Source organism: Nanorana parkeri, unplaced genomic scaffold (assembly GCF_000935625.1).
Source record: "Nanorana parkeri isolate BGI_ZX_2015 unplaced genomic scaffold, ASM93562v1 scaffold3105, whole genome shotgun sequence".
NCBI classification, from domain to species: domain Eukaryota; kingdom Metazoa; phylum Chordata; class Amphibia; order Anura; family Dicroglossidae; genus Nanorana; species Nanorana parkeri.
Window position 1 is genome coordinate 10,948 of NW_017309373.1, and position 26,036 is coordinate 36,983.

A 26,036-nucleotide genomic window follows, 5' to 3' on the forward strand; every position below is an offset into this window, starting at 1 on the left:
ATATTTATGATTTGATGGAAGTGAGTCTGCAACTCTGAACCTCACAGTATGGTTCTCTTGGCCCTCACCATCACTCTGTCGCGTGCTCCTGAAAGCCTATAATACACCAAAGATGCCCCAAGGTTCAAACTCTTCTCCCGTCAATCCAAACCTAAAATACTAGGCTTTGATGTTGGAGGAAAGAAATCTCTGGCTTACGTTCTGTGACATTAATAAGGTCTGTAATATAGTATAAAGAGCAGCTCGAGGTGCCAGAACTCCGGAGACATAATTCATCCCGCGACAGTCCAGATCATTCTCATTTATCATTTCTCTACAGAGAGGAGCATCTTATGTAGATCTGATGACATCAATGAAGATGGACAAAGACCAAACCCACGTGACTGAGAGGATATTAGACCTCACCCTGGAGATCATCTACCTGCTGACCGGAGAGGTGAGGAGGATTCTGGGAAGGTTCTATGACATAAGATGTATCTCTTTATTAAAACACAGACCTGACTGAAGAGGTGAGGAGGATTCTGGGAAGTCAGTAGTGATAATTGTTACTTTCTGTCTTTACTCAGGATTATAAAGTAGTGAAGAAAATATCAGGTGAGCCGTTAACACCCAGCAGCTGCCTTCATGGGACATCACCCATCACAGAGCCTCCACCTCACCGCCTGACCACAGAGGTGAACAATGACAAGAAGGTTCTAGAAGTCACCCAGAAGATGATTGAGCTGCTGACAGGAGAGGTGAGCGGTGCCGGGAATTCTGGGACATGATCCAGGAACAGACAAGGGGTGTGTCTGGGTGGTGACTGTATCATTGTGTGTGTCAGGTTCCTATAAGGTGTCAGGATGTCTCTGTCTATTTCTCCATGGAGGAGTGGGAGTATCTAGAAGGACACCGGGATCTCTACAAGGACGTGGTGATGGAGAATGAGCCGCCCCTCACATCACCGGGTAAGAGGAGAGAGCAGTACGGAGGGTCCACCTACATCCCCCATCATCTGATACACACATAGAAACAATGTATTCAGTCAGTGTGTGTGTTTCCTACAGATGGATCCAGTAAGAGGAACCCACCAGAGAGATGTCCCCGTCCTCTGTATTCCCGGGATTCCACCCAGGAAGATCACACCGCCCCCCACCATGATCAGGTAGATGGGACTGAGTTTGTAGACCTAAAATATATTCTAAGCTATGAGAGAACTTTCCTCTATGTAATATCTCGTTATTTGTACCTTTTCAAGAAGTTATATTCTATCATCTTTGGGGATTTAGGGTGAAGAACTGGAAGACATCAAAGTCGAGGTTAAAGAGGAAGAAGAAGAGACGTTGGTGAGTGGAGCTCAGCAGTCTATGGAGGAGGGGGAGATGATTATGAAGAGTAAGCAGGAGGAATCTTCTCTACATATGGACACAAGTAAGTGAATAACACTAAATACAGAAACAGTTCACATCTCCATTTCACTTCTATGAGTATAAAGTGTGTGTGTGTGTAATATATATATATATATATATATATAAAAAAAAAAAATCCATAACTCACAGCTGATCCAGATGAAGATATAAAGCTAGACCGAATTTGCTGCAACAAAGATAAAGAAATCCCTTCCTAATTCCAGAGGACAATCGGATAACTCCCCAGATCGACCCTCTAACCTGTTTTCTCTACAAATATTACAAGCCATCAATATATATTGTATTTATAAACCCCCTCAATTTTGCACATACACTATATTGCCAAAAGAATTAAGCCCCTCCCCGTCCAAATCATTGGATTCAGGTGTTCCGTGACATTTCCTGGCTACTAAATATTCCGCGGTCACCTGTTACTGGGATTATAACAAAGTGGAAGCGACCGGGAACAACAGCAACTCAGCCAGGAAGTGGTCGGCCACGTCACATGACAGAGCGGGGTCAGCGCATGCTGAAGCGCACAGTGCGCAGAAGTCACCAACTGTCTGCAGAGTCAATAGCTACAGACCTCCAAACTCCATGCGACCTTCAGATTGGCACAACAACAGTGCGTAGAGAGCTTCATGGAATGGGTTTCCATGGCCGAGCAGCTGCATCCAAGCCGCACATCACAAAGTGCAATGCAAAGCGTGGGAATGCCGCGGTGTAAAGCGCGCCGCCACTGGACTCTAGAGAAGTGGAGACGTGTTCTCTGGAGTGACCAATCACGCTTCTCTGTCTGGCAATCCGATGGGCGTGTCTGGGTTTGGCGGTTGCCAGGAGAACGGTACTTGCCTGACTGCATTGTGCCAAGTGTAAAGTTTGGTGGAGGGGGGATTATGGGGGGGGTTGTTTTTCAGGGGTTGGGCTTGGCCCCTTAGTTCCAGTGAAGGGAACTCTTAAGGTCTCAGCACACCAAGACATTTTGGACAATTTCATGCTCCCAACTTTGGGGGAGGAGTTTGGGGATGGCCCCTTCCTGTTCCAACATGACTGCGCACCAGTGCACAAAGCAAGGTCCATAAAGACATGGATGGGAGAGTTTGGGGTGGATGAAGTTGACTGGCTGCACAGAGTCCTGACCTCAACCCCATAGAACACCTTTGGGATGAATTAGAGCTGAGACTGCGAGCCCCTCCCCCAACATCAGTACCTGACCTCACAAATGGTCCAACATTCCCATAGACACACTCCTAAACCTTGTGGACACCTTCCCAGAAGAGTTGAAGCTGTTATAGCGGTAAAGGGCGAGCCAACCCAATACTGAACCCTACGGACTAAGACTGGGATGCCATTAAAGTTCATGTGCGTGTAAAGGCGTCCCAATACTTTTTGGTAATATAGTGTATATTTTTTAAAAAATTACAGTAAAGGACTAATCCTCGTTTTCACTACGGCAAAGAACCTTCTCCATGTTTGGAGGTTAAACCTTTTTTCTGCAGTTACCCGAAGTTTGTTCTGACTTTAATAAAGGAAAAGATTAAGAAATCCTAACTGCTAACAAGAAGAACATCATCTATGTACCAACACCACCATCCAATGTGTAACGTCATGTCCCCAACAAATGAGGAGGAGATACTGTATACCATATGAAGGTCCATCTCCATTCCTCAATATAACGTCCTTAGACCAACAAATGAGGAGGAGATACTCTACACCATATGAAGGTCCATCTCCATTCCTCAATATAATATAATGTAATGTGACCAACAAATGGGGAGGAGATACTGTACACCATATGGAAGGTCCGTCTCCATTCCCCAATATAACGTCATATGACCAACAAATGGAGGAGATACTGTACACCATATGGAAGGTCCGTCTCCATTCCCCAATATAACGTCATATGACCAACAAATGGAGGAGATACTGTACACCATATGGAAGGTCCGTCTCCATTCCCCAATATAACGTCATATGACCAACAAATGGAGGAGATACTGTACACCATATGGAAGGTCCGTCTCCATTCCCCAATATAACGTCATATGACCAACAAATGGAGGAGATACTGTACACCATATGGAAGGTCCGTCTCCATTCCCCAATATAACGTCATATGACCAACAAATGGAGGAGATACTGTACACCATATGGAAGGTCCGTCTCCATTCCCCAATATAACGTCATATGACCAACAAATGGAGGAGATACTGTACACCATATGGAAGGTCCGTCTCCATTCCCCAATATAACGTCATATGACCAACAAATGGAGGAGATACTGTACACCATATGGAAGGTCCGTCTCCATTCCCCAATATAACGTCATATGACCAACAAATGGAGGAGATACTGTACACCATATGGAAGGTCCGTCTCCATTCCCCAATATAACGTCATATGACCAACAAATGGAGGAGATACTGTACACCATATGGAAGGTCCGTCTCCATTCCCCAATATAACGTCATATGACCAACAAATGGAGGAGATACTGTACACCATATGGAAGGTCCGTCTCCATTCCCCAATATAACGTCATATGACCAACAAATGGAGGAGATACTGTACACCATATGGAAGGTCCGTCTCCATTCCCCAATATAACGTCATATGACCAACAAATGGAGGAGATACTGTACACCATATGGAAGGTCCGTCTCCATTCCCCAATATAACGTCATGTGACCAACCAATGAGGAGGAGATACTGTACACCATATGAAAGGTCCGTCTCTGTTACCATGAGCGCTGACACACTGTTAGGTTCTAGAACAATATATATGACTGAATGGAACACATGAGGGATATTTATAATATTTGTTTTAACATTTCTTCCCAACAGATGGAAGACATGTCTGGAATACTACGGAGAGAAATCTTATTTTATCTACAGACTCTTATGAAGGAGATGATGACATCACACAACATTCTCTAGGAGTGAATCCCATTACTCATAATAAACATCACAGACCTTCCCATTCAGAGCCATCAGTGGATCCGTCTAATCCTGAGGAATCTTCTGACCAATCACAGACTGTTACTCCAGATATCTATCTGAGATCTCACAATAGAGAAACATCAACCTATCCATCTAATCCCGGGGAATCTTTATGTTATGGAGCTCACACAGGAGAAAGTTCATTGAACATAGCACTTGTTAGTCTCAAGAAAAAGAACACCGCTGAGCGTCTTTATTCATGTCCAGAGTGTGGAAAATCTTTTGTTAAGAAAGGAGACCTCTTAAGACACCAAATAATTCACACGGCTGAGCATCCTTTTACCTGTTCAAAGTGTGGGAAAAGTTTCACTGAGAAAGGGACACTTATTGGTCACCAGAGAAGCCACATTGGTGAGCGTTCCTATCCCTGTTCAGAGTGTGGGAAAAGTCTCAGTACTAAAGGAAAACTTATTGTACACCAGAGAGGTCACACGGGAGAACAGCCCTTTTTCTGTTCAGAGTGTGGGAAACGTTTCACTGAGAAAGGAAAACTTATTAGACACCAGAGAAGTCACACGGGTGAGCGTCCTTTTACCTGTTTAGTCTGTGGAAAATGCTTTACAGAGAAAGGGAAGCTTACTATACACCATAGAATTCACACTGGAGAGCGTCCTTTCTCCTGTTCAGAGTGCGGGAAAAGTTTTACTCAGCATGGAGACCTTTTAAGACACCAGAGAGTTCACACAGGTGAGCGTCCTTTTACCTGTTTAAAATGTGGAAAAAGTTTCTCTGTGAAAGGAAAACTCATTGCGCACCATAGATGCCACACGGGTGAGCGTCCATTTTCCTGCTCAGATTGTGGCAAATGTTTCACTGAGAAAGGATCAGTTACTAGGCACCAGAGAATTCATACTGGTCAGAGTCCTTATTCCTGTTCAGAGTGTGGGAAAAGTTTCAGTTCTAAAGGAAACCTTTTTGAACACCAGAGAAGTCACACAGGTGAGCAACCATTTTCCTGTTCAGAGTGCGGGAAATGTTTCACTGATAAAGGAAAAGCTATAAGACACCAGAGAAGGCACATGGGTGAGCGTCCTTTTACCTGTTCAGATTGCGGAAAATGCTTTACTGAGAAAGGAAAACTTATTGTTCACCAGAGAATTCACACGGGCGAGCGTCCTTTTTGCTGTTCAGAGTGTGGGAAACGTTTCACTCAGAAAAGTGTTCTTCTTAGACACCAAAGTACTCACACAGGTGAAAAATCTTTTCCATGTTCAGATTGCGGGAAATGTTTCGTTAGGAAGGGAGGTCTGGTTGCACACCAGAAAGTTCACATTCAGGAAGGCCCTTTTTCATGTTGAAAGAGATATTTTACACAATTAGATTAGATCTAATAAAGAAGCAGATCAGTCATTAAACAACTGCATGATTCCAAATTAGTTTAAGGGTACGACTTAGCAAAAGTTATGTTTAGGTTCTGATTCCGATAGGCTGAATCATTTGGCTTTGTGAGAGATGGAAGGTCATGAGATCCAGCAGGGAAACATGTGAATTTATGGAGCCAGGTGAGTGTTGGCCACAAAACCGAGTATTCTATAGTTAGAGTTTTGATCCTATGTGCTGCAAGAGCAACTTGGAGCCTAATACATATGGGGAGCGCGCTTCAAGGCCTGTCTGGTCTACACAGACAGGCCACCAAGCCAGACTGATGTCTGAGAGTTGGACATCGGGAAGGGACAGAAGTAGTCCGCGTCCAAACCGGCCCGGTGTGTCTGAGCTAAGCAAGTCTGTATGTGGGCGGGCAACTGGTCTAGGCTGGAGACTGAAGGAACCTGTTCAGCAAGGGGGACGAGACTCCCGTCCTAGGGAGCTGTGCTACAAAATAGCCAAGAGGTTGAAATATGTTTGTGTTCTTTGTTATTATACAAACCCGTTCTGCGTGACCGGAACATTGTGTTATGTTGATTAATAAAAGTGGGTCCAAAGCCCTCAAACCGACTTTGATGAGTGGACTGAAACTGTCTGAAGCTAAATCTCACAGCTTCCTCTATTACTCGGGGACTCCAATGGTAAGATCTAATACTACAGTTCCTTTATCTCTCCTTGCCCACATTGGGGTGTCCTTCTTTTTTACATTTTACATTCTTCACGAAAAAAAAACAAAAAACGATTTAATTGGGAAGAGTGGGGCCCTATATAATGGGCCAGGATTGTGGACCCGGGAACTCAAGAGATAGGAAATATCTTTGGTATACTCCTAACCACAGGTTCCTCAGATTTGCCCCTGGGTAGGGGGAGCTTTAGGGATTTGTCAGTAAAACTGGAGATTATAGGGGTGCGGTTGGATCGTTAGAACTCGTAGATATTAGGGTTGCACAGATACCAAGTACAGTACTCACTCGGTACAAGTACGAGTACATGTACCGATACTTTTGAGCTCCAAGACTAGACTAGAGAAAAATTCAGAAATTAGGAGGCCGCTGTCATTTGTAAGGTGCACACGGAGCTCCCGGGATTTGTACATCTCTGTTTTAATGTACGATTTTGTTTTTGTAAATATAAATAAAGGGGATGGACCGATACCAGTTTTGCGAGTACGAGTACTGGTACTTGCCCAAGTACTTACAAGTACGAGTACTGAGACATTTTTGTTTATTGTCATGTGACAGTTTTTCTAAAACAATACAGACTAATTAATTCAGGACAGTGGTGGAGCACCAGAGCCAGGTCCAAGCTGCAACCGCTGCAACCCTGGTAGTTCTCATGAAAATGCCAAGTATCGGCACTGGTACTCGAAAAGTATCTGTGTATCCCTAGTAGATATTATAGACTTATTGCCCTCAAAAGAAACAGGGCCGAGCGGGTAGCACGCTCACAAAGATGGCACTATAGCACTGAACTGTGGTAATATATGGGCAAATATGCCAATACATGGGCAACAGGCTGGCAATTGCGAAATAAATCATGACGGCAATCAGGACAAATACACGGGGGCAGCAAATGGGCAATTACAACAATACATCGGGCAACAAGTAGGCCATCATGAGAAGACCTGAGGTAAGAAATGGGCAATCACAACAATACATTATTATTATACAGCATTTATATAGCGCCAACAGTTTGCGCAGCGCTTTACAATATAAGGAAGACATTACAATAATAATACGATTTAAGACAAGATGGTAAAGGAGGGCCCTGCCCCTGGGGGCTTACGATCTAAAAGGGAGGGGCAAGTGATACATGAGGAGGGAGCTGTGTGGGGATGAATTGTTTGAGACAGAAATCATGACACCAATCAGGATAAATACACGGGGCAACAAATGGGCAATCACAACAACACATCGGGCAACAAATGGGCAAAAATGATATATATATATATATATATACACACACACATGAGATATTTATATATGAGGAAACCAAAAATATGAGAATATATATATATATATTTTTTTAAAGAAATTCATATTAGTGGTCCGCGGGATTTAAAATGATGAATTTAGTGGTCCACGAGGTCCGAAAGGTTGCCAACCGCTGCCATAGAATGTATAGAGCTCCATAAGAAGTATAGAATTCCCTAGTACAGCTAGAACTCCATAGGCCATATAGAACTACACAGGATGAATAGAACTCCATAGGATATATCTAAAACTCCATAGAACATATTAGAACTCCAGAGGATGTCTAGAACTCCATAAGAAGTAAAGAACTCTATAGGCCAGTGGTGGCGAACCTTGGCACTCCAGCTGTTTTGGAACTACAAGTCCCATGAGGCATGAGTGCCAAGGTCCGCCACCACTGCTATAGGCCATAAAGAATTTCACAGGATGACAACTGTAGAACTCCACAGGACGACTAGAATTCCATAAGACGTCTAGAACTCCATAGGACGTCTAGAACTCCATAGGACGTCTAGAACTCCATAGGACGACTAGAACTCCATAGGACGTCTAGAACTCCATAGGACGACTAGAACTCCATAGGACGTCTAGAACTCCATAGGACGACTAGAACTCCATAGGACGACTAGAACTCCATAGGACGTCTAGAACTCCATAGGACGTCTCGAACTCCATAGGACGTCTCGAACTCCATAGGTTATCTAAAACTCCATAGATCTTATTAGAACTCCATAGGATGTCTAGAACTCCATAAGAAGTAAAGAACTCCATAGGCCATAAATAACTTCACAGGATGACAACTGTAGAACTCCATAGGATGACTAGAACTCCATAAGAAGTAAAGAACTCCATAGGACAACTAGAACTCCATAGGACGTCTAGAACTCCATAAGAAGTAAAGAACTCCATAGGACGACTAGAACTCCATAGGACGTCTAGAATTCCATAGGACGTCTAGAACTCCATAGGTTATCTAAACTCCATAGAACATATTAGAACTCCATAGGATGTCTAGAACTCCATAAGAAATAAAGAACTCCATAGGCCATAAAGAACTTCACAGGATGACAACTGTAGAACTCCATAGGATGACTAGAACTCCATAAGAAGTAAAGAACTCCATAGGACAACTAGAACTCCATAGGACGTCTAGAACTCCATAAGAAGTAAAGAACTCCATAGGACGACTAGAACTCCATAGGACGTCTAGAATTCCATAGGACGACTAGAACTCCATAGGAAGACTAGAACTCCATAGGACGTCTAGAACTCCATAGGACGTCTAGAACTCCATAGGACGACTAGAACTCCATAGGACGTCTAGAACTCCATAGGACGACTAGAACTCCATAGGATGTCTAGAACTCCATAGGACGACTAGAATTCCATTGGACGTCTAGAACTCCATAGGACGTCTAGAACTCCATAGGACGTCTAGAACTCCATAGGACGACTAGAACTCCATAGGACGACTAGAACTCCATAGGACGACTAGAACTCCATAGGACAACTAGAACTCCATAGGACGTCTAGAACTCCATAAGAAGTAAAGAACTCCATAGGACGACTAGAACTCCATAGGACGACTAGAACTCCATAGGACGTCTAGAACTCCATAAGAAGTAAAGAACTCCATAGGACGACTAGAACTCCATAGGACGTCTAGAACTCCATAGGACGTCTAGAACTCCATAAGAAGTAAAGAACTCCATAGGACGACTAGAACTCCATAGGACGTCTAGAACTCCATAGGACGTCTAGAACTCCATAAGAAGTAAAGAACTCCATAGGACGACTAGAACTCCATAGGACAACTAGAACTCCATAGGACGTCTAAAACTCCATAAGAAGTAAAGAACTCCATAGGACGACTAGAACTCCATAGGACGACTAGAACTCCATAGGACGTCTAGAACTCCATAGGACGACTAGAACTCCATAGGACGTCTAGAACTCCATAGGACGACTAGAATTCCATAGGACGTCTAGAACTCCATAGGTTATCTAAACTCCATAGAACATATTAGAACTCCATAGGATGTCTAGAACTCCATAAGAAATAAAGAACTCCATAGGCCATAAAGAACTTCACAGGATGACAACTGTAGAACTCCATAGGATGACTAGAACTCCATAAGAAGTAAAGAACTCCATAGGACAACTAGAACTCCATAGGACGTCTAGAACTCCATAAGAAGTAAAGAACTCCATAGGACGACTAGAACTCCATAGGACGTCTAGAACTCCATAGGACGTCTAGAACTCCATAGGACGACTAGAACTCCATAGGACGACTAGAACTCCATAGGACGACTAGAACTCCATAGGACGACTAGAACTCCATAGGACGACTAGAACTCCATAGGACGACTAGAACTCCATAGGACGACTAGAACTCCATAGGACGACTAGAACTCCATAGGACGACTAGAACTCCATAGGACGACTAGAACTCCATAGGACGACTAGAACTCCATAGGACGACTAGAACTCCATAGGACGACTAGAACTCCATAGGACGACTAGAACTCCATAGGACGACTAGAACTCCATAGGACGACTAGAACTCCATAGGACGACTAGAACTCCATAGGACGACTAGAACTCCATAGGACGACTAGAACTCCATAGGACGACTAGAACTCCATAGGACGACTAGAACTCCATAGGACGACTAGAACTCCATAGGACGACTAGAACTCCATAGGACGACTAGAACTCCATAGGACGACTAGAACTCCATAGGACGACTAGAACTCCATAGGACGACTAGAACTCCATAGGACGACTAGAACTCCATAGGACGACTAGAACTCCATAGGACGACTAGAACTCCATAGGACGACTAGAACTCCATAGGACGACTAGAACTCCATAGGACGACTAGAACTCCATAGGACGACTAGAACTCCATAGGACGACTAGAACTCCATAGGACGACTAGAACTCCATAGGACGACTAGAACTCCATAGGACGTCTAGAACTCCATAGGACGACTAGAACTCCATAGGACGACTAGAACTCCATAGGACGTCTAGAACTCCATAGGACGACTAGAACTCCATAGGACGACTAGAACTCCATAGGACGACTAGAACTCCATAGGACGACTAGAACTCCATAGGACGACTAGAACTCCATAGGACGACTAGAACTCCATAGGACGTCTAGAACTCCATAGGACGACTAGAACTCCATAGGACGTCTAGAACTCCATAGGACGACTAGAACTCCATAGGACGACTAGAACTCCATAGGACGTCTAGAACTCCATAGGACGACTAGAACTCCATAGGACGTCTAGAACTCCATAGGACGACTAGAATTCCATAGGACGTCTAGAACTCCATAGGTTATCTAAACTCCATAGAACATATTAGAACTCCATAGGATGTCTAGAACTCCATAAGAAATAAAGAACTCCATAGGCCATAAAGAACTTCACAGGATGACAACTGTAGAACTCCATAGGATGACTAGAACTCCATAAGAAGTAAAGAACTCCATAGGACAACTAGAACTCCATAGGACGTCTAGAACTCCATAAGAAGTAAAGAACTCCATAGGACGACTAGAACTCCATAGGACGTCTAGAACTCCATAGGACGTCTAGAACTCCATAGGACGTCTAGAACTCCATAGGACGACTAGAACTCCATAGGACGACTAGAACTCCATAGGACGACTAGAACTCCATAGGACGACTAGAACTCCATAGGACGACTAGAACTCCATAGGACGACTAGAACTCCATAGGACGACTAGAACTCCATAGGACGACTAGAACTCCATAGGACGACTAGAACTCCATAGGACGACTAGAACTCCATAGGACGACTAGAACTCCATAGGACGACTAGAACTCCATAGGACGACTAGAACTCCATAGGACGACTAGAACTCCATAGGACGACTAGAACTCCATAGGACGACTAGAACTCCATAGGACGACTAGAACTCCATAGGACGACTAGAACTCCATAGGACGACTAGAACTCCATAGGACGACTAGAACTCCATAGGACGACTAGAACTCCATAGGACGACTAGAACTCCATAGGACGACTAGAACTCCATAGGACGACTAGAACTCCATAGGACGACTAGAACTCCATAGGACGACTAGAACTCCATAGGACGACTAGAACTCCATAGGACGACTAGAACTCCATAGGACGACTAGAACTCCATAGGACGACTAGAACTCCATAGGACGACTAGAACTCCATAGGACGTCTAGAACTCCATAGGACGACTAGAACTCCATAGGACGACTAGAACTCCATAGGACGACTAGAACTCCATAGGACGACTAGAACTCCATAGGACGACTAGAACTCCATAGGACGACTAGAACTCCATAGGACGACTAGAACTCCATAGGACGACTAGAACTCCATAGGACGACTAGAACTCCATAGGACGACTAGAACTCCATAGGACGACTAGAACTCCATAGGACGACTAGAACTCCATAGGACGACTAGAACTCCATAGGACGACTAGAACTCCATAGGACGACTAGAACTCCATAGGACGTCTAGAACTCCATAGGACGACTAGAACTCCATAGGACGTCTAGAACTCCATAGGACGACTAGAACTCCATAGGACGACTAGAACTCCATAGGACGACTAGAACTCCATAGGACGACTAGAACTCCATAGGACGACTAGAACTCCATAGGACGTCTAGAACTCCATAGGACGACTAGAACTCCATAGGAAGACTAGAACTCCATAGGACGTCTAGAACTCCATAGGACGTCTAGAACTCCATAGGACGACTAGAACTCCATAGGACGTCTAGAACTCCATAGGACGACTAGAACTCCATAGGATGTCTAGAACTCCATAGGACGACTAGAATTCCATTGGACGTCTAGAACTCCATAGGACGTCTAGAACTCCATAGGACGTCTAGAACTCCATAGAACATATTAGAACTCCATAGGAGGTCTAGAACTCCATAAGAAGTAAAGAACTCCGTAGGCCATAAAGAACTTCACAGGATGACAACTGTAGAACTCCATAGGATGACTAGAACTCCATAAGAAGTAAAGAACTCCATAGGACAACTAGAACTCCATAGGACGTCTAGAACTCCATAAGAAGTAAAGAACTCCACAGGACGACTAGAACTTCATAGGACGACTAGAACTCCATAGGACGACTAGAACTCCATAGGACGACTAGAACTCCATAGGACGTCTAGAACTCCATAGGACGACTAGAACTCCATAGGACGACTAGAACTCCATAGGACGTCTAGAACTCCATAGGACGTCTCGAACTCCATAGGACGACTAGAACTCCATAGGACGTCTAGAACTCCATAGGACGACTAGAGCTCCACTGGACGTCTAGAACTCCATAGGGCGACTAGAATTCCATAGGACGTCTAGAACTCCATAGGACGTCTAGAACTCCATAGGATGTCTTGAACTCCCTATTCATTTTATAGAGCAAGTCTTTGGGGTAGTCCTATTTGTACCACATGTGGACAGGTCCCGGGAGAGTTCAAACATGTCATCTAGAGATGTCCAAAGTTGGTAAGATATTGGAAGGAAGTTGCTGAACATATAAATGTTATTTTTATAAACAAATGTTTTATGTAAATCCATATTCATTAATTTGGGGGCACCAAGAGCTTCTAGATAATCAAACAAGTTTGTGAGGTGGACACTGCTGAGAGAACAATGTGTGGTGGGGATTTAAACTCTGATGACAAAAGGAACGTCTCTACCAGGGTGTAGGTACCACTGAGAGAACAATGTATGGTTGGTTTGTAGACATTGATGATAAAGGAACATCTATACCAGGGTGTAGATACTACTGAGGGAGCAATGTGTGGTGGGGATGTAGACACTGATGATAAAGGAACGTCTCTACAAGGGTATAGGTACTACAGAGAGAACAATGTATGGTTGGGTTGTAGACATTGATGATAAAGGAATGTCTCTACCAGGGGGTAGGTACTACTGAGGGAGCAATGGGTGGTGGGGATGTAGACACTGATGATAAAGATACATCTCTACCAGCGTGTAGGTCCTACTGAGAGAACAATGTGTGGTGGGGATGTAGACACTGATGATAAAGGAACGTCTCTACCAGGGTGTAGGTATCACTGAGGGAACCATGTGTGGTTGTAGACACAGATAATAAAGGAATATCTCAACCCAGGTGTGGGTAGTACTGAAAGAACAATGTACTTCCTGGGAGTTTTCAGCACTTTGGTGCACAGTTCTGGAGGATACTGGATTGAATAAGAGTCCTTTCTAGTAATGAGCCAATCTGGCTGGGTTCCATTCACTCTGGGTTTGGTGAATCCAATAAAAAATTCAGAGAAACCAAACTTGGAGGCGAACTCCAAGTCTATAGCATGGTGGGGTGGGGGATCTTGTTAGTTAGTCAGGGCCATTTTTTCTGCTTTAAATATTTCGAGGAGTAAGAAGAACTGGTAATGCTATGCCTTCCGCAGACTTTGATGGAGCCTCTTTCTCTGAGTTCCCTGACGTAGCCAGAGAGACTTCGAAACGTTGTAGTTTGCTGTGCCCGCTCCTTGATAAGCTTTGCCGATATTCGGTATTGCTGGGGGTTCCCCTATTGCCTGATTGCTCGCTCCTTCCTTCTCCGATTCCCCAAAGAGCTGGAAGCTTTCTAATCTCCACATTGATGCTCCAGACCTACCAGGCTGACCTGATACCTCACCAACCTTCTCCAAACTACCAGAACATCAATGGTGGAAATCTTCCAAGAATCAAGGTTCCGACACTGGAGATCCCTCCAAATGTGTTACTTTCTATTCATTGTGTTTAGTTTTCTAGAAATAAACCAATCCCCCCCCCTAACTGGAGGAATTATCTATCTATCTATCTATCTATCTCGCATCACAAGGTAGCGGGCAAATTATAAGACAAAAACATAAAAAGCAGTTTTTACATTCTCCACAAGGTGGCAATCTCAGTGTGTGAAATAGACAGGAAGTGATGTAAGGTACAGACAGGAAATGATGTTGGGTACAGACAGGAAGTTCCAGGTGAGAGGTCAGAGGAGGTAATAAGACATTGTTTTGTATTTACATCTTGTAACTCTCCCATCATGTCTGTCCTCGTCCTCCATATTCACTGTGACATCTTTTATCTTCAGAAAAATATAGAACCATTTATCCAACTGTCCATCCAGAGCCGCCATTTATATACCGGATACATCCTAAATATAGAGCCATTTATTCATCTTCCATGAAGCTGTCTCGGGGTTGTTGGCTCTCATCTATAATGGACACCAGGTCTTCTCTGGAGGAGGATATGGAGTTCTAATTAAGGCAGCAGAAGGAATGATCATCCCTACACGAAATAGAATAAGGGATAACGATCCTGATTTTTCCTGACAATGAGAACAAAGGATCAAGAATTAGAATGACGACATGTCGGCACCTTCATTCCCGTTTTTTAGTATTTCTTCTTTCACCACCAGCACCAGTCCTAATGAAGAGGGAGTAGGGAGCCCACAAAATGTGTTGGCTTTACCCCCTGAACTCTACTTGAACCTGTGGAACTCTCACCCTTCACACTTCGTTTGGATTGGAAGCACTTTGCTATATCTGTACAATAAGTGCAAATAATACCCCTTGATAGTGCCAGAAATCTTGTCAGCTGATAAATTCCTGTGCTCTCTGCCCGTGCTGCACTCTTATCAGTTCCATTGTTCCCAGTTATCTCTGAGGATACGTTCTGGAGAAGAGGAAAGTAGTCCTATCCTTGCATGATAAATATGACCCATGATATAGTATAGGAAGCAGTCTGAGGTGTGAGGACTCTGGAGGAACTCTGTGTAGACATTATTCATCCCTGGACAGTCCAGATCATTCTCACTTTATTATCCATCTACAGAGAGTAGAGTACTGTATGGATCACATGACCACATCAAAAAGAATGGAGAAGGATTGGAATCACATGACTGAAAGGTTATTAGACCTCACCCTGGAGATCATCTACCTGCTGACCGGAGAGGTGAGGAGGATTCTGGGAGGGTCACATGACATCAGATTTATTTTTGTAGGGTAAACACAGGCCTCACTAGAGAGGCGAGGAGGATTCTGGGAAGTCTGTAGTGGTAATTGTTATTTTCTCTCTTTACTCAGAATTATACAGTAGTGAGGAAAACATCTGATAAACCATTAACACCCAACAGATGTCTTGATGGGACATCACCCATCACAGAGCCTCCACCTCACTGCCTGACAACAGAGATCAACAGGGCCAAGAAGATTCTAGAAGTCACCCAGAAGATCATCAAGCTGCTGACAGGAGAGGTGAGCGGTGCCGGGAATTCTGGGACATGATCCAGGAACAGACAAGGGATGTGTCTGGATGGTGACTGTATCATTGTGTGTGTCAGGTTCCTATAAGGTGTCAGGATGTCTCTGTCTATTTCTCCATGGAGGAGTGGGAGTATCTAGAAGGACACCGGGATCTCTACAAGGACGTTGTGATGGAGAATGAGCCGCCCCTCACATCACCGGGTAAGAGGAGAGAGCAGTACGGAGGGTCCACCTAGATCCCCCATCATCTGATACACACATAGAAACAATGTATTCAGTCAGTGTGTGTGTGTTTCCTACAGATGGATCCAGTAAGAGGAACCTACCAGAGAGATGTCCCCGTCCTCTGTATTCCCGGGATTCCACACAGGAAGATCTCACCATCCCCCACCAGGATCAGGTATATTGGACTGAGGACGTAGACCTAAAAATATGTTGTAAACAAACTAAGGACATTCTTCTTGCACGTTTAAATAAACGTGTTCCATTATGTTTCGGGCTTAGGGTGAAGAACTGGAAGACATCAAAGTTGAGGTTAAAGAGGAAGAAGAAGAGACGTTGGTGAGTGGAGCTCAGCAGTCTATGGAGGAGGGGGAGATGATTGTGAGAAGTAAACAGGAGGAATCTTCTCTACATATGGACACAAGTAAGTTATAAACACTAAATGCAGAAACAGTTCACATTTTTATTTCACTTCTATGAATATAAAATGTGTATTTACATAATTTCATGGATTGATAAAAGAAAATTTTCCATCAAGTTCACCCACCAAAGAAAATTTAAAACCCGCAGTTCATCCAGATGAAGGCAAAACACACATGTAAAGCTTGGCCAAATGATATCCAACAAGGTCCATCTCCATTCCTCAATATAACGTCATGTCCCCAACAAATGAGGAGGAGATACTGTGAACCATATGAAGGTCCATCTCCATTCCTCAATATAACGTCATGTGACCAACAAATGAGGAGGAGATACTGTACACCATATGAAGGTCCATCTCCATTCCTCAATATAACGTCATGTGACCAACAAATGAGGAGGAGATCCTGTACACCATATGAAGGTCCATCTCCATTCCCCAATATAACGTCATGTGACCAACAAATGAGGAGTAAGAGATACTGTACACCATATGAAGGTCTCTCTCCATTACCATGAGCTCTGACATACTGTTAGGTTCTAGAACAACATATATGACTTAATGGAAGACATGGAGAATATTTATAACATTTGTTTAAAACTTTCTTCCCAACAGATGGAAGACATGTCTGGAATACTACGGAGAGACGTCTTATATTATCTACAGGTTGTTATGAAGAAGATGATGACATCACACAACATTCTCCAGGAGTGAATCCGATTACTCATAATAGACATCACAGACCTTCCCATTCAGAGCCATCAATGGATCCGTCTAATCCTGAGGAATCTTCTGATCAATCACAGACTGTTACTCCAGATATCCATCTGAGATCTCACAATAGAGAAACATCAACCTATCCGTCTAATCCCGAGGAATCTTTATGTTATGGAGTTCACACGGGAGAGAGTTCATTGTCAAGTTTGGTGTGCGGGAACATTGCATTTGTTAGACTGGAGGAAAGTAACACAGCCGAGTATCCCTATTCATGTTCAGGGAGCAGGAAACATTTAATTCAAAAAGGAAACGTTCTAATCCACAGGAGGAATGACATGAGTGAGCATTTTTTTTCCTGTTCAGATTGTGGGAAATGCTTCAGTCGCAAAGAAAAACTTGTTGTACACCAGAGAATTCACACAGGCGAGCGTCCTTATTCGTGCTCAGTGTGCGGGAAAAGTTTCAGCCGTAAAGAAAAACTTGTTGTACACCAGAGAATTCACAGTGACGAGCGTCCTTATTCCTGTTCAGAGTGCGGGAAAAGTTTCAACGAGCAAAGAAATCTTACGTTACACCAGAGAATACACACTGGTGAGCGTCCTTTTTCCTGTTCAGAATGCGGGAAAAGTTTTACTCAGAACAGTATACTACTTAGACACCAGATTATTCACACGGGTGAAAAGTCTTTTTCATGTTTGGAGTGCGGGAAACGTTTCACTAGGAAAGGAAGTCTAGTCGTGCACCAGAAAATTCACACTCGGGATGGCTCTTTTTCATGTTGAGAGTCCGGGAAATATTTTTGTGACTTTATCCTGGAGATGGGCTTGGAATCTTAGGGACGAAATGAACATAAGAGTGAAAGCGAGGAAAGCAACAATAGAGATGCATTTGTGGGAATGTCTGGCACTACAACAATTCCATGACTTCAGCTGTATCTCCTTTTTTAATCGTTCCGTTATTTAATTTTAGAGTAAATGGAGATAAAACATTTTTTGTCATTTCAATTGAATAACTGCTACCATATATGTGTGTGTGTATATACAGTATATATATATACTGTGCTTTTTTATGCATATTATGATGTTCTATTGCAAATTTCAGGTTCATTCAGTTTATTCCGTAGTTTTAGATATTTATGAATATTATTAAACTATCGATTTATGTTTTTAAGTTATTTTTGTATCATGTAAGTTTGACATTATATAAAGTCCAGGAGCATAATAAAGCGAGCAACATAAAATGAAGAACAAGGCCGTAATAAAATGTTAAAATGTATTGTAAGTGGCAGTTTTAAACCTTCTCCACAAGGTGGCGATCTCAGAGTAAAATGCACAGATAGGAAGTGATGTAATGAACAGACAGGAAGTTCCGGGTGAGAGGTGAATTGGGAGGAGGTAGAGAGGAGACATTGCTGGTACTGGCAGCAGAGGGGGTAATAAGATATTACTTTATAGTTACACCCAGTAACCCCCCCATCATGTCCGCCCTCTTCCACTAGGGTCACTGTTATGTCTTTCATCTCTTCTACACGCACAAATTAATATACTGGGTATATGTTCTGCGACGTGACCTGAATTTTGAGCCATTTTTCAGCGCGCTTGAAGCATGTTTAAACTTTCAAACCATTGTCACTGTAATATGATGGACACCATGTCTCGGGGTTGTTGGTTCTCATCACTGTAATATGATGGACACCATGTCTTGGGGTTGTTGGTTCTCGTCACTGTAATATGATGGACACCATGTCTCAGGCTTGTTGGCTCTCATCACTGTAATATGATGGACACCATGTCTCGGGGTTGTTGGTTCTCATCACTGTAATATGATGGACACCATGTCTCGGGGTTGTTGGCTCTCGTCACTGTAATATGATAGACACCATGTTTCGGGGTTGTTGGCTCTCATCACTGTAATATGATGGACACCATGTCTCGGGGTTCTTGGTTCTCATCACTGTAATATGATGGACACCATGTCTCGGGCTTGCTGGCTCTCGTCACCGTAATATGATGGACACCATGTCTCGGGGTTGTAGGTTCTCATCACTATAATATGATGGACACCACGTCTCGGGGTTCTTGGCTCTCATCACTGTAATATGATGGACACCATGTCTCGGGGTTGTTGGCTCTCATCACTGTAATATGATGGACACCATGTCTCGGGGTTGTTGGTTCTCATTACTGTAATATGATGGACACCATGTCTCTGGGTTGTTGGTTCTCATCACTGTAATATGATGGACACCATGTCTCGCGGTTGTTGGCTCTCATCACTGTAATATGATGGACACCATGTCTCAGGCTTGATGGCTCTCATCACTGTAATATGATGGACACCATATCTCGGGGTTCTTGGTTCTCATCACTGTAATATGATGGACACCATGTCTCGGGGTTGTTGGTTCTCATCACTGTAATATGATGGACACCATGTCTCGGGGTTGTTGGCTCTCGTCACTGTAATATGATGGACACCATGTTTCGGGGTTGTTGGCTCTCATCACTGTAATATGATGGACACCATGTCTCTGGGTTGCTACTTCTCATCACTATAATATGATGGACACCATGTCTCGAGGTTGTTGGTTCTCGTCACTGTAATATGATGGACACCATGTCTCGGAGTTGTTTGCTCTCATCACTGTAATATGATGGACACCTTGTCTCGGGCCTGTTGGATCTCGTCACTGTAATATGATGGATACCATGTCTCTGGGTTGTTGGTTCTCATCACTGTAATATGATGGACACCATGTCTCGGGCTTGCTGGCTCTCGTCACCGTAATATGATGGACACCATGTCTCGGGGTTGTAGGTTCTCATCACTGTAATATGATGGAGACCATGTCTCGATATTGTTGGTTCTTATCACTATAATATGATGGGCACCGTGTCTCTGGGTTATTGGCTCTCATCTATAATGGACACCATGTCTTCTCAGGAGGAGGATATGGAGAGGAAGAAGACTGATCCCCAGTACAAGTTCTAATCGAGGCAGTAGAAGGAATGATCAATCCTTACAGGACATAGCATAAGGAATAAAGCTCCCGATTCTGTTAGACATTGGTCACCTGGACAGGATGCAAAATGAAACTCTCCATAAACCAAAACATTTCAATAAAGTTTCTAATTCTTCAACTGTCAACCTGCACCAAAATAAAAAGGTTTGGTTGATATTTTGTTTCAAAGGCAGTCTTTGGTTTTCTTACAGTGAGATTGATTAGAAAGGTCTAAGAAGCACTCTGAGGTGTCAGAACTGTGGAGGAACTCTGTGTAGACATTATTCATCCCGGAACAGTCCGGATCATTCCCTGTTTATTATTCATCTACAGAGAGGAGCTTCTTATGTATATCTCATGACAGCAAAGAGGATGGACAAAGACCAAACCCATATGACAGAGAGGATATTAAACCTCACCCTGGTCATCTATCTACTGACCAGACAGGTGAGGAGGATTCTGGGAGGGTTACATGACATCAGACATATTTGTATTAATAAAAGACATACCTGACTGGGGAGGTGAGGAGGATTCTGGGAAGTCTTCAATGATAATTGTTTTTCTCAGGATTATAAATGAGTGAAGAAAATATCTGGTGAGCCATTAACACCCAGCAAATGTCTTCATGGGACATCACCCATCACAGAGCCTCCACCTCACTGCCTGAAAACAGAGATAAACATTGTCAAGATTCTAGAGGTCACCAAGAAGATCAATGAGCTACTGACCGGAGAGGTGAGTGGTGCCAGGAATTCTGGGACATGATCCAGGAACAGACAAGGGATGTGTCTGGGTGGTGACTGTATCATTGTGTGTGTCAGGTTCCTATAAGGTGTCAGGATGTCTCTGTCTATTTCTGCATGGAGGAGTGGGAGTATCTAGAAGGACACCGGGATCTCTACAAGGACGTCGTGATGGAGAGTGAGCCGCCCCTCACATCACCGGGTAAGAGGAGAGAGCAGTACGGAGGGTCCACCTAGATCCCCCATCATCTGATACACACATAGAAACAATGTATTCAGTCAGTGTGTGTGTTTCCTACAGATGGATCCAGTAAGAGGAACCCACCAGAGAGATGTCCCCGTCCTCTCAAGATCACACCATCCCTCACCATGATCAGGTAGGTGGGACTCAGCATGTAGACCTAAAACATTATTCCAAGCTATTACATGTTTCCTATGTAAACTCTCCTTTTTTTTAATGAATGTGTTCTATCATCTTTGGGGCTTGGGGGGGGTGATGAAGAGCATTCTAATGTGGGAAGTGTGTTGGCCACTACATGAAGAAAGAGAGAAACCATCTCCCTTCAATGTGTCCTCCTCTCCCGTTTGTCATTTTTATACTTATATCTATTTTTCATCTATTTTTATCCATATATACTTTCACATGGAATAATTAATTACCATACATATGTTCCTTTAGCAGAACTTCACTACCTCTAAGTCTAGTATGCCGGCTGCCTGTTTTTCCTGAAGACTACAGGGTGCTGTCTCCGACGCGATCCCTCCATTTGTGTTTACCTGTGGCGGTTCATGCTTGACAAAACCAATCCCTTGTTTGTATTTGAAGCAGTTTTTCCACTATATTCTCGCTTCCCTGACTAACTGACGGTGAAGACACATATATGTAAGCATTCAACATTTACAATACTTTTACATTTATTGTGATCGAGATTAATGTATGTAAAGCATGATTTTACTTGTGAGACTAAAGTGCAGTTCTCTGATCCTAATTCTATTATATGTGGGCTTATTACTCTTATTCTAGGACACATGTCTCCCATAGAATTGTCTCTCTCCCATGAGGAAGCCCTTTCGGGGCGAAACATGTAGGGACTTACAGGAGCGTTTATACCATTCTGATAACAAACAACCATATACATCGTAACTGCACGGTATCGTCACCATTCGGTGAACCTGCATTTGTAAAAGCATTTTTATTGATGATTTTGTATTCCGTTTTTTTATCTTAAATAATGTATACAACGATTTATTGAATAAATGTACTTCTAAGATTTTTATACACGAGGTCTGGACTTGTTTCTTAAAAGTCCCCTTTTTTCTTATTTTCCCCTCTGGGTCCTTGCACACCCCACTGTGGAAATACTCTTTTTTTTTTTTCTTGCATTTGAAACCTGGTGTGTGAAACTTCCAGCTCCTCTATATGTCTTCTGCAACGCATGTCTACTAATATTATCCCTTACACCATATGAAGGTCCATCTCCATTCCTCAATATAACGTCATGTGACCAACAAATGAGGAGGAGATACTGTACACCATATGAAGGTCCATCTCCATTCCTCAATATAACGTCATGTTCCTACAAAAGGATGTAGCAAAAGGTTCATCTCTCTGAAAGAACTGTTTAGTGCATAGAACAATTGTAAGATAGTCCATAGAACAACTGTAGGGTATAAAAGAATAAGGGTGGTCATCAGGAAGAAGGATTCTCCTTACCTCGATGGTAATCATTTTATAACATTGTCATAATGTCATATATTTATACCATTAAAGTGTGCACTTTATCATTTTGTGCATCAATTTTCCGTTTGAATTGCATTCTTTTGTTTTGCCATAATTATAAATACTAGTCCTCTGTCCTGTCCATCATGTTTTGGTGCAGCTTCCACCATTCACATCCTCCTTTTTTATAAATATAAATTTTTCATTTGAGGTTACAAAAGACAAGTAGCAGGAATACAGAAACATGTAAATAACACAACAGCCATGAGTGCCCATAGTACAAAGAACAACATACACGCAGTGTATGGGCACCTATAGGCTGAGGATAAGGCGAAGACGTGGTCAGGCAAGCAGGGTCGGCAACAGTCTGGCAGCGAGGTACAAAGTCGGGATCCAGGAGGGTAGTCAGGAGGCAGGCTGAGGTGTTGACACGATCGGACAGCACGGTACAAAATCGTCAGGCAGAAGAATGATCAGGAAACAGGCAAGAGTTCGGGTGTAAGTCCAGCATATAACACAGAGGCATCGCACGGGGGGAACTAATCCAAATCAACGGGCTCAGACCACAGGAAGTGTCCGGTATTTAAACCCTGAGATAATTGCAGATCTTCTGCAACCGGTTGGCAGGTCGAGCCAAAGTGTCCATAAGGAGAGTTGCTCAGTACACAGAACCTGCAGCAGAAACCAAATCCTTCCAGTTAAATTAGTATTGTGTGACCTGGACCTGGACAGTAGGTGCCACACCCCTAAAGGGTAAGTATCAAGAAAAAAAAAAAAGAAAAGCTGGGGTTTTTTAGGCATCAATTGACAACTTCCAAGACGGTAGACCATAAAAAAATATATTTATTTGTATTAAATTATTAAAAATAGAAAAGTTTTATAAAAACAAATTGATTCGATAACTCCCTAAGAGCTCACTTCATTACTGTTCAATCCCTTGAATATACATAACATGATTGATTTAAATCACAGTGCATAATGTAGACAACATGATTGAATATCAAAGGTAGCGTAATAAAATGACATAGCATTTCAAAACATGATTAGAAATGAATTACACACATGATCAGGAATTTAACAATGAAGGATCGCTAACAGTGGAGGAGCACAATTGTTTCGCGCTTGACGGCGCTTTTTCAAAAACGTGCGAAATGGCGAGACAGTTGTGCTAGGAATGGCTAGGTCTGTGCACTTCCGCGCCAGACACCCGGGTTCAAACCCCGAACAGGAGCTGATCAAACAGGTACGTGACATGACCAAAGCCGTCCCTCCATCTGCCTCTCAAAACACGAAGCCCTACCAAGGAGTCACAAGGAGCCACTTTTCATGAGGTCAGGACATTCTGGTATGGTAGAGAAATCTTTCCACTAAAACCACGATCTTCGATATCCCTGGTCTACAAGGATGAAGCCTCTGTAATGAAAGTAGTTACATTTGACCAAAACCGAGTCACTAATAAAAGGAAAATTAACTCCTGAGTATTAATTGGCTCCAGTTTGCAAGATACAGCTCCAGGACAAAATTGCATCATAATAATTCATAATTACGAGGGGGGGATGGGCAAATATGCTCCATAACTTTTCTGCAAAATGTGATCTAGCAATGAGAAGGGTGCCACACCCATCATTATAAATGTATCTTATTATGGATACCAATAACATAACTTTCCATTCATGTATTGGTTTTTCCTGACACTACTGTGCAAGAAGTTTCACTGTTGTAATCTGGAGTCCAGTAGCTCTGCCTTACTCTTAGGCAGGATCAAATCCATGACCAGGCCACTCTGTGAAATGAGATGTGGCTCAGGAGGAGCATGCGGTGGGCTACTGTGTGAGTTCCGCTGACATCGATTGCCCTGGATCAGCTGCATCCTGCTCATCGTCTTTATCATCATGTGAGTCTAGAGAGTAGGATTCTGGTGGATCTGGAACAGGCAAGTCCTCACCATGGGGTACAGGACGCAGTGCAGATGGAATGTTTGGATATTCCACGGTCCTCTTCTTCTTTCTTGAGATCCCTTTTGCAATAGGGGGAACCATGCAAAAATAGCAGTCGCTACTATGATTGGTGTGTTCCCTCCACTCCATTGGGACTGTGAAAGGCGTGGACTTCTTCTTCTTGTTTAGCCAATGACGCAGATAAGTAATCCAACTATAATGAGGGGCCCGACTCTTGTCCTGATCCCCTATTTTGCATCCAAAATATAGGTGGTATGCCTTTTTTACCACTGCCGTCATGCTGCACTTTTGAGATGCAAATGGAACCTCGCCACAAATGTAGCAGAAGTTATCTGCGTCGTTTACACAGTTTCGAGGCATCTTGGCTTCTGAGGGAAAATATCACGCAACTGTTCCTTGGAAATGTTAGTCCATGACACTTTCACAGGCCACCAGATGAAACTGTATGACGCGTAGATCTGACCAAGACAAATGTACTTCTCCATAAAAGAAGAATAAATGACAGTTGGGTAATAATCTTTAGTCTCAAAGTGAAGATAAATTGATACACTTCCATGTGGTACCATTTTAATTGCTCTACCGTACATTGTTGGGAAGTTACGAGGCATCATGATCATCAGACACCTCCCTCCCTTGTAGGCAAATATACTCTCCTGTGTATAAATCTTTATCTTGAAAACTTTAGCCAACCATCAGCACCTTGATTCTGATTCATCTCATCAAAATATGTAAGAAGTCACACATTTTATCTCGGAGGTCGATCACTCTCCAACATTTGTAGACCGGTGTATTTATCATGAGATCCTCTTGAGGACAAACCTGGATCCTCCATTCGTTCAGTCTCATTGACCTTGTTGATGCACATTAGCATGGGGAGGACATGTCTGCCGCCACCATTCAGGTATACAACTTCTCGCTGCATCAACAAGACGTGGCAGTATCGATTTTCTTGTAGTCTCGGTATAGAATTTTGTGATGTAGTAAAAAAAAAACGGTTCCTTGGGAATCGGAAAATCAGTAAATGTCAGAAAAATGCACATAACTTCTAACCAAAAAGATCAGAGGTCATAGTAGGTCCAAAAAATGTGTAGCGAATTCCCTTTCTCCTGGCCACAATGTCAACATTTATTCGGGAACATTCCGGAGCACCTGAGGTGTCCTATATTATCGAGTCCGAAGCTTAAAGCCTGGTTCCTGGTATATT

The 26,036-nt window shown here is 43.1% G+C and overlaps 1 protein-coding gene across 1 annotated transcript in view; it reads left to right on the forward strand.

The window, feature by feature from the left end:
* The first annotated feature begins 1,361 nt into the window (after positions 1-1,361).
* The window catches only part of LOC108802774 (zinc finger protein 850-like), a 55,756-nt gene continuing 31,081 nt past the window's right edge, over positions 1,362-26,036 (forward strand). The window contains exons 1-3 of the mRNA XM_018574633.1: positions 1,362-1,410; positions 4,233-5,522; positions 17,774-18,167. Coding sequence (XP_018430135.1) covers positions 1,362-1,410; positions 4,233-5,522; positions 17,774-18,167 — 1,733 coding nt within the window. The remainder of the gene's footprint in view (positions 1,411-4,232; positions 5,523-17,773; positions 18,168-26,036) is intronic.